The sequence below is a fragment of the Stigmatopora argus genome, chromosome 1 (assembly GCF_051989625.1).
Source record: "Stigmatopora argus isolate UIUO_Sarg chromosome 1, RoL_Sarg_1.0, whole genome shotgun sequence".
Taxonomy (NCBI): Eukaryota; Metazoa; Chordata; class Actinopteri; order Syngnathiformes; family Syngnathidae; genus Stigmatopora; species Stigmatopora argus.
This window is the reverse complement of record NC_135387.1, coordinates 24,633,326-24,643,518: the sequence shown is the minus strand read 5'-3', so window position 1 is coordinate 24,643,518 and position 10,193 is coordinate 24,633,326. Positions and strand designations below refer to the sequence as shown.

At 41.6% G+C, this 10,193-nt stretch overlaps 1 protein-coding gene across 1 annotated transcript; it reads left to right on the top strand.

Moving 5' to 3' along the window:
- Positions 1-2,351: 2,351 nt before the first annotated feature.
- rnf41 (ring finger protein 41) lies at positions 2,352-9,991 on the top strand. Its single transcript, XM_077611808.1, has 7 exons — positions 2,352-2,496; positions 3,481-3,540; positions 3,619-3,734; positions 5,290-5,561; positions 5,810-5,945; positions 6,620-6,723; positions 8,506-9,991. The coding sequence occupies exons 3-7, from the start codon at positions 3,645-3,647 to the stop codon at positions 8,858-8,860; spliced, it is 957 nt and encodes a 318-aa protein (XP_077467934.1). The 5' UTR covers positions 2,352-2,496; positions 3,481-3,540; positions 3,619-3,644; the 3' UTR covers positions 8,861-9,991.
- Positions 9,992-10,193: the final 202 nt, after the last annotated feature.

The window sequence follows — 10,193 nt, the reverse complement described above, 5'->3', positions numbered from 1 at the left end:
TTTACTGTCTGCTGTCTTGATTAGCGATTTATACATATTGTAATACACTAACACATGTAATATTTTCCTATGCACCTGTTTTTGATTCTCTGCGTGAATGATTTCACAGAAAGCTATGTTTGTAAGCAATGTCATTTTTTGTGTTGAAACATTTTCTCCATTAACAGAAGTTTAAATACAGTGGTACCTCGACATACGATCTTAATCCGTTGGGACTGAGATCGTATGTCGAGCTTTTCGTAACTCGGGCGGACGTTTCCCATTGAAATGAACTAAAAACAAATTAATTCGTTGCAACCCTCTGAAAAAACACCAAAAACAGGATGTTGGATTGGAAAAAAAGTTTTTATTTCTTCTAATTCACCATCTATTAACAAAGTACCACATAACTAGTGGTTTAATAGTAATAAAATGTGTTTAATAGAAGTAAAATTAGACGCATTTCGCGAAGGGTAGAGACAGCGATATCGGCCTATCGGTGTTGTGTGCACGAGTATACTTCATTACCCAGAAAGCCCTCTTTTTGCCCGCGCATGCGCGTTGTGCGTTTCCTGGTCGAAACTCGTCTGAATAAATCGCTCAGTGCTCGTAGATATCTGTTATACACAAAAGATATGCGGCAAAAAAAGACAGTGCGCTACAATGATGAACAGCCTCTCATGTCATGGCCACCTGGCTTTCTCGCATCTCGAAATTTTGATCATATCGTGGGTGAATTATTCGATCGAAATTTTCGTCGAACCACGAGCTGATCGTAGGTCAAGGTACCACTGTATAGATATTACAAGCAGAAGGGTCCCACCTGCTTTGGAGAGGTTGCGTGTGTTTTGGTCATCTATTCGTGTAGGGAGAAGCACAGTGGGTAATCCACACGTGGGCAGATCGCAATAAAGGATGAAAGTAGAAAAGTCACAACAGAAAAAAAAACGGGGAGCACCTGGAAACTTGCTGGCGGAAATTCTTCCGAAAATGACGTTTGTAAATGACTTGGAAAGGTGTCCTACCTTAAGACCAATCAGCCACACGGTGCATATATCAAGTCTGCTTTCAGCTTTAACAAATAAAGGATTGAGTTTACTCACTTAGAGGAGGTGAAGAAATTCAATCTTGTCTATTAGGATCCGACAGCCATTTCTGGCCACCATGAAAAATGTCAACTCTCTACGAAGCATGGTTTGTACAAACATAGCGAGATGATCCTAACATACCCACACACACAACCATCCATAAATCACGCTTTGTAAGGATTATAGATGAGAAAAATAATTGTATTCAATACTTATTAAGAATCAAGGTATTGCTGTATTAAAACTCGTCTGGAAACAGTGTAAATGAACTTTATGATTTCAAAGAATTTAACCAAGCAATTGGCAAATTACTTAAAATGTTTTAATTATTTTTTTCAAATCAGTTTTTTTATGATTCAGTGTACACCAATTCACATTAGAGAATTTTTTCCGACGCACCAATCTCTTTTGGTAATTACAGAAGCGAAAGTGACACATGCAATGTTATATCTGGTGGGACCAGTCTGGGTTTGGCCACCACAAAACAACCGAATGTTATGCTAAGTAATGAGCTTTCATTGCAAATGAATAATTCTGGCTTCATGGGAACGTTTTGGAGAAGGCTTCGATTTTGGACAATTAATTCAAGGGTGGCCCAATAGGGGAGTGGTTAGTGCATCAGCCTCACAGTTCTGGGCTTGAGGGTTCAATTCCAGGTCTGGACCTTCCCATGTGGAGGTTGTTATCCCTGGTCTTGTGTGGATTTTCATTGGGTAGTCTGTTTTCCTCCCACATCCTAAAACATGAAGGGTAGGCTGGTTGAGCACTCTAAATTGCCCGTAGGTATGAGTATGAATGGCTTTCCCTCTCCTTGTGCCATGTGATTGGCTGGCCACCAATTCAGGAAGTCCGCTGGGATAGGCTTCAGCACCCCCGGTGACTCTTGTGCGGACAAGCGGTTGAATGAATGGATATGGTGTGTATTTTTATAATAGCTAAAGCATGTATGGAAAACACAAGTAGGTGGAGGTGAAGGGGATAAACAAGGCTTATATGCATTGTTTTATTTACATCAATGTTAGCAAGATATTTATTTATGTATTCGAATGTTTTTACCCGTGTGTAAAGTATACTGAAAAATTACATTTTAAATATTTAAATATTAATATTTTTTTATGAATGGATTTCAAACAATAGACTGCAAAAAAAATCTCATCCATGATGGAATAAGAGGGGCATTTTTTACCCATGTGTACGCATGCATTTTGTTAAAGTTGAATAAATCTAAATAATGGTTTTATCAATAAATAGTACTGCATTGTTGTTCCAGTTGCCAGAATTTGCGTCGTGACGTCACTGTCCGTTAGCGTACGTGTAACGCAGACGGCGTAGGATATAGCACGGCGGGACGCGGCTAGCTCTGGCTAAAAGTCACACGATCCAAATTACGCAAAATTCTTGCCCGTCAGCAACTTTACCGCCCTCCAAAGTAAGTTCAGTACTTTTTCGCCTCGTTTTGGTCGATCGCGCATGTTGATAGATAGCCAATTTTTGATAATATAGTAGCTTTCATGGGTTAGCTCAGAGGCTAATGTCCGCAGGAAACAGCGCTGGTGTTGCTAAGTGCTGCGCTAGCTAGCTACGCTACGTGTATGAGACTGACTGACACAGCCGCAAGCATTTTCCAAGGATGCGCGCATTAACTAGAAATTTTGATGGAAGGTTTTTTTGCAAGAGTGGTAGGGAGCGACCTCGAACCCGTGGCCGTTTTTTGATGGGGGAGTCGGTGAGTATGATTGGTGAAGATGAGAGGACAGCATCACCTGCTTGTGTGCCCATAACAGGCTACATGTCTGGGTCATAAAAACACGGAGGGTCGGGGGACAGATTACCGATTTGACCGTACATCTCGAAAAGAAAACGGCAAGAATTAGACTACGTGCCCTTGTTTTTTAACGGAATACAGCTCTTTTCCTAGCAGACAGGTTTATACGTAAATCCGTATAGGTCTCTACCATTTATCATCAGCTCATAAATCTCATGCAGTTTCCCAAATAAGTTATTTTCAAGTTGTCTGTCCCCTTAATATTTCCGAATTTATGTCAAACTATGTTCACTGGAGCTTGAAATGAATACATTCTGAAACGGCATGTCACTTGATGTGGTTAACTAAGGAGTTAAAATTATCTGATTGAATAAAAACAAAATAATTAGAGCTCGATGTGCACACCCTTAAATGAAATAAAGGTTGAGCTCTTTAGCCACAGTTCCAAAATAGTTCTTGGGTGGTGTCCAAACGAAGTCATTGGGATAATTTGCTGACGTTTCTTGGGTAATCAAAACAGCACTGAAGTGTTTTTAGTTTAGGATAATAGTCCCGGGGCGGTGATTCAGAAGAAGCACGTAAGAATTCAAAGCAAACCCAAACTATCCATCAAGATGTTTGTGAGCATGTTGCCTTTTTTGTGTGCAGCGTAAATAAAACAAAGAGTCACCAACTGAATGGAATTACGTGAAGCTGTTTGTGAGTAAGGTAGGCATTTTCTGTCTTTTTTGCCAGCTTTTCCTTTATAAAGTCGACACAGATATCGCAGTTGACGTTATGTTGCAGGAGGCGGTCGGTGCCAGGGATGCACCATGGGCTACGACGTGACGAGGTTCCAAGGGGAGGTGGATGAAGACCTGCTGTGTCCAATATGTAGCGGGGTTCTCGAAGAACCAGTGCAGGTAGGATGTTGAAGCTGATGTTGTATGTTTGGTGTTTTGTTCAGTGAATGTAAATGGTCAGTGTTGGATGTGGAAATGCAATGTCAATATGTGTAAAACTATTTTTGGATCATGAATACAAAACAATCAGATCTAATAATCTCTTGTCTGATGAAAGGAGTCCAATTATTCAAGAGAAATGCAGGTGAATTAATGTGTAAACAGATGCTCCCCTACTTACGAACATACGACTTACGAACAACGGTACATACGAACATGTCTGCAAATTGCGTTTATGTCGAAAAATGTTCGTAAGTTCGATTTTGTATTTTTCCCTGTAGTACTTCTTTCAGCCGCTAATACCAACGCCTGGCGCTGTGAGAGCTCAGCTCACCCAGCATCTACCTTCTTCTGCCCACTTCGTTGCAATGCGGAAGTGCGTGAACGTGTCTCCAGTGCGCAAAGAACCTTTTTCATTTGTATCATTAAATATCTCGTGCATCCATTATTGAATATGGTTGGTAAAAAGCGAAAGGCTTCTATTGAGGGAGATGCAAGGAAGAGGCAAGCCATTTCATTTGAAATGAGTGGCAATAATAACGAAGCTTGATGCGCGTGAGAGTGGTGAGCGTTGCACGGGCATACAACTTGAATCGTTCGACCGTCAGTACCATTTATAAACATAAAGATCGAGCAGCAGGACCCAAATATTGAACGTTGCACAAAGTTTGCAAATCAATTGAATGATGCCATACAGTGCTATCGCATCATTTATGATGAAAAAAAGAAAACTGCAATCGTCATTAGATAGCTTCTTTCGGTCAGTTTCTAGTAAATCTCTCTCTCTCTAATGTATGTATACAGTACTGTATGTATTCTCTCCATTTTATTAAATGTTTTTTCAGTACAAACCAATGTGTGTTACTTATACAAGCCTTAAACATACAAATGCACTTATATAAACCTTCAATATACTTATATAGGCCTCAAACATGAATTATAATACAAAATATAGCACTGAATCAACTTACAAACAAATTCAACTTATGAACAATCGCTCGGAACCTAACTCGTTCGTAAGTAGGGGAGCGTCTGTATTCAGTGTTAACTCTAAAAGGGGTGGAATTAATTTTCTACGATGGACAATATCAATATTTGATGAATGTTTAGAAGTGCTATATAGAAACGCAGAACAATTTTGACATTGGTCGTCACTAATGCTTCATTTTTGCGCTTAGTAAAAAAAGGCTGGTCATTGTAATTACATCAGCTCATTAAGAGCTTTGCTTCGCTAAAGCTTTGTCTAAATTTTTTTAAAGATTTTTTTTGTCACACTTAAATTTAAAATCAACACGTTTTTCCTTAAAATGATACACTTGTGAGTTTCAACTTTTGACCGATCATCTACGTTCTAGTCAGAATAACGGTGGGCTTTGAGTTTATCACCACGGCGAAAACATAGAATCGCCCGTTGGTTTTGGTTTTACGGCGAATGCCCTTCTCGACGCAAGCCACACGTATGGAAATCTATTGGGAATCAAATAATTCTTCAATTTGCTCCCGGTTCTCCTTCCAGGCCCCACACTGTGAGCACGCCTTCTGCAATGCCTGCATCACGCAATGGTTCGCCCAGCAGCAGATTTGTCCCGTGGACCGCACGGTGGTGACGCTGGCTCACCTTCGGCCCGTGCCTCGCATCATGCGCAACATGCTGTCCAAGCTGCAGATCAACTGTGACAACGCCACTTTCGGCTGCACGGCCACGCTTCGTCTGGACCAGCTGCAGTCGCACCTCAAGGACTGTGAGCACAACCCCAAAAGGCCTGTCAACTGTGACGAGGGGTGCGGGTGAGTGCTGCTTCACTCTTGGACCGACGTCTTTGTGAAATTAATATATTCGATAGCTGGCCATTGAATGAATGTGCCCTCTGCTAAAAAAAAATGTCACGTAATGATTCCAAATGTCATGCAAAACCAGCAAACATCATTAACCCAGACTTGATCGCATGCAAATAATAAATATAGACAGATGTTTACAACACAAATTGATTGACAATATCTTCGATCTTAACACTGCTTTGTTCTGGCAACGGCAGCCTGGAGATGCCCAAAGACGAGGTGGCCAATCACAACTGCATCAAACATTTGCGAAATGTCGTCCAGCAGCAGCAAAGCAAAATTTCAGATTTGGAGAAAACTGTGGCCGAACATAAACACCAGCTGGGCGAACAAGTAAGTATGTCTGCTTGTGCGTGGCTTCTTTGCCCAAACGCGGATTGTTCTTATACTTGGGAAGTCAGTACCAGGATCGAAATGCTTACCCTTGTGTCAGTAGGCGATCCACGCTGCCGACTTCGCCACCAAATTATTTTCGAATCTTGTTTGATTTATAACTCCAGTTGCTTGACAGACAGTGTCTTCGTTTCCTTATTTACAGCTTCGTATTACGCCACAGATTTTTGATGGTGGAAAGGTCTGAACTGCTGGCAGGCTAGATTAGATGAGATGAGAACTTTATTTCATCCCGAAAATTTCCTTGGTTGCAGTTGTAGACCTAGGTAAAAAAATGTAGTGTAGTGTACTAGTAGTGTGCTTTCACTCTTTTATGTACTAAAAATTCTGCATCTTGGCATTGTCCTTCTAAAATAAGCAAAACATCCCTGAAGAAGATACAGCTCTGATTTCGTCATGTTCCTTCAAAACCTATGATGTGCCAGCTTTAATGGTGCCTTCACAAATGGGGACTAGCATCTCCACTACTCAATTAAAAAAAAAACGGTTTGTAATGAAGACTCCTCGGAGCAGAGCGCAATTTTCTGCTTCTTGTCGGCTCGTCATCCAAAAATGGTCACGTGAGAAGGTTTAAAAGGGCTTTGTAATCACCTTTTGCCCTCTTTGCACCCCAGAAACGAGATATTCAACTGCTAAAAGCGTACATGCGAGCCATCCGCAGCGCTAACCCCAACCTGCAAAACTTGGAGGAGACCATCGAGTACAACGAAATCTTGGAGTAAGTCCCTCTATTTTTTTCTTTGCTCCTTTTCCTCTCCGGTACCTGCCAGTACAGTTGAATTTATTAAGTGTGCAATTTCTTGATAGGTGATATTTCTTGAACCTTGACTGTATAAAGCCATACCAACAAGTTGTGGTACATTAACATCCCCTTTAATAATACTCACAAAAATCAGGTCTACACTGTTTGTTTCTTCACTGAGATTTATGAAGTGTGCTGATATTTTGAGTAGCAATTGCTGTTCCTATTAGCCCATCTTGATCAGCCCACTGTTTCAAAGATTAATAGAACCGCAGAAAGGCGGGAGGAGTCAAACTATTGACACTATTGATACAATTGTTTTATAATTCAACTTGCATGTAATCAAAATTCTTAATGTCTCACTATGTGGCACTTTTTACTCTGCAATTTGGGAGATTAGAATGCCATTAACATTAAGGACATCACTTGCAATGTCACCTGTTAGCACAGAAAAATGACTAAAATAGCGATCAATGTTGTTAAATTGGAAAGATTCCAGACACTGCATATAGCTCATCCTCACTTCAACTTTTATGGACATCAAAATCATATAACTGCATATTGGATGGATTTAGACATCGCCAACATTGTGAACTTAGCATTGAGAGACCAGATGGAAGGCAGTATTCCTTCAAACTGCAAAAGTGGGGGTCTTTTCTCGACATTTCAAAGGAAATATTGAGAGGACGTGATAAGTTTGTTGACGTCATATTTTCAAATGAGATCTTAAAAGCATCTGATAGGTTGTTGACAACATATTCTGAAGGTAAGTGCGTTATTTTTTTTTCAATGTTCATTTTATTGAACTCCTTTTGAGAATGGTTGTTTGTCTACTTGTGCCCTGCGATTGGCTGGCCACCAATTCAGGGTGCCCGTAGTTGGTTGCGATAGGCGCCGGCACCCCCCAGCAAGCCTTGTGAGGGTGAGCGGTTCCTGAAATCGAATGAATGAAAAACTCAAATTCTGCAGTTTTCTACATTGGAATAAATGGAGAGGCGCTGTTTAAGGAACTACCAGCATCTAGTGTTCAAACTGAGAAATGGAACACAGTAAAGGTTGTATTAAACATTCTCTTGCGGGTCAATGAGAATTTCATCATTTGATGCGGGCCAGGCTAAACTTGGGCAGTGGGTTGCAGTTTGGACGGCCCTGGTTTAAACCTCCTATTTTGGCCAACCTGATATCGTTGAGGCACAAAAGTATTTCTTCATTTGGTTGTTGGCGTGCAATCGTTCATGACTGGACTTGGAGAAGCGTCCCAAATGAAAAAGAAAGCAAAATCCGGCATGCGTTTTCGACTTTTGAGCGCGGTCGATTGGTCGCAGGTCTTTTGGTCGCCCGTTGTCGCGGTCGGGGCGACCAAAAGACCGGCGACAAAACAAGGTAAAACAACACGGTCTACGCATCAATAAAAGCCAACAATGGCCATGAGCAGTTTCACTGAGCCGACGTAAGAGTTTGTATGTACATGCGTTGTCCCTTTAAGAAGCTACGTCAGTCAGGGTCTTAACAAGTTCTCCAGCAAAAAACAATAAAAGTCACGGGAAATTTGGAGCTTTCCTTTAGCCTAATAATTACTAGGGCATTAAGTATGACTAAATAGTAATTCGCAGTTTGTATTTAGGGAATTTGAGCAACGATTTAAATGGTAATTATCACTTACCTTCCGGGCGACCAAAAGACCGGCGACCAATCGACCGTGTACCTCGTCTCTTAAGTCAGTGTGAAAGCGTCTTTAACGGCTGGCTTGTCTATCAGGTGGGTGAACTCCATGCAGCCCGCCCGGGTGACCCGCTGGGGCGGCATGATCTCCACCCCCGACGCGGTGTTGCAAGCCGTCATCAAGCGCTCGCTCATCGACAGCGGCTGCCCGCTCTCCATCGTCAACGACTTGATCGAGAACGCCCACGAGCGCAATTGGCCGCAGGGTCTAGCCTCGCTGGAGACGCGGCAGATGAACCGCCGCTACTACGAGAACTACGTGGCCAAGCGCATCCCGGGGAAGCAGGCGGTGGTGGTGATGGCCTGCGAGAACCAGCACATGGGGGAGGACATGATCCTGGAACCCGGCCTCGTCATGATCTTTGCGCACGGCGTGGAGGAGATCCTATAATTTTGCCGGGGGAAGAAAAATAACAACAAGAAATCTGGCCTATTTAAAACAAAATGTTGATACCCATGCCTTAAAGGAAGGACAAAGATGCTATCAACCTGGCAAGTAGAGCTGATTATGACTGATGAGAAAGGAGTTGTGATGTTTACATGGTTTATATTTAGTGCATTATATGTTATGATTGTTCCACTACATGCATTATGAAGTGAAAAACTGGCAAGATCGGCGCTTCGTTCCCGGAGGAACTATGGCACCATCTTGGAACCTTTTCGAGCATCACGCGAAACGATCGTCACGGAGCGTCGAAAGCGATTCCAGACGTCGCTCGGCACGCTAAAAACTTGGACGTTCTATTCGCTGCGGATTTATCATGGCCACGTCAGTCGTATCAATACGGTGGTACCTCACTCGTGTAAATGTTTGTAAATACAAATACTATATTAACTCCAATGACATTGTCTTCCTCTGATTTTTTTTTTTTTTTTCGAACAACCTTTTACGGTTTCATTTTTCACTAATTCTCGTTCGTAGCGAGCTTTCAGGAGATTAAGTTGCGCTGTGAATATTCCACCAGGATCATTTACTCCTTTTTGCATTGTCCATTTTTTTTTTGGTGCCATTTTTGTTTAATTTATTCCATTGCCTTTTTTTGTGTCCCCACACTCACACACACACACAAAAGCTTGAAGTCAAAAATCTGCCTTTTTCGGTGCATTTGAAGATAAATATTTGTTGTTTTCGGTCGCCTTTATTTGGTAGGATGGGTCCACTTGCAATGTGTTCAATTGTTTGTGTGTCTGGGTTTTACGTGATGACCACAATGGTTGCCTTTACAAAATCTATTCTTTATCTTTATGTTGTCCAACTGTAGGTTGCATTTAGCAAGCATCTCTTTACGTGGTAACAGCATTGAGATTGTAAAAAAATCGTTATTGAAGTCGCGCCCGTGGCTTCCAACAAGTGTATGGCGTCCCACCGTCTTTTCTCTAAAGTCTAAATAGACAAGAATGACTACAGGAGCAGTAACAGTGACTTTGTATGGGCGCCCTTGGTTAGTTTCTTGTTAATGTTTTTAAATTTGTTTTGTGTTGGTGAATCATGTACAGAGAAATGAATAAAATGTCACAAGTATTTTGTCAATGTCAGATGAAAATCGCATGGTTGCCTTGAGTTTTTACCAGCGAAGTGCCGAGATGATTCTTAATATTTGTGAGCGAAACAGCTAGTTTTCGTGTATCGAATGTGGTCCCGAGATCGGATACATTTCAGTAGTCGTGGTTTTAGGACCAGGGACCATTTATGACTTACTAATTACGTTATTCTTTGTATTATT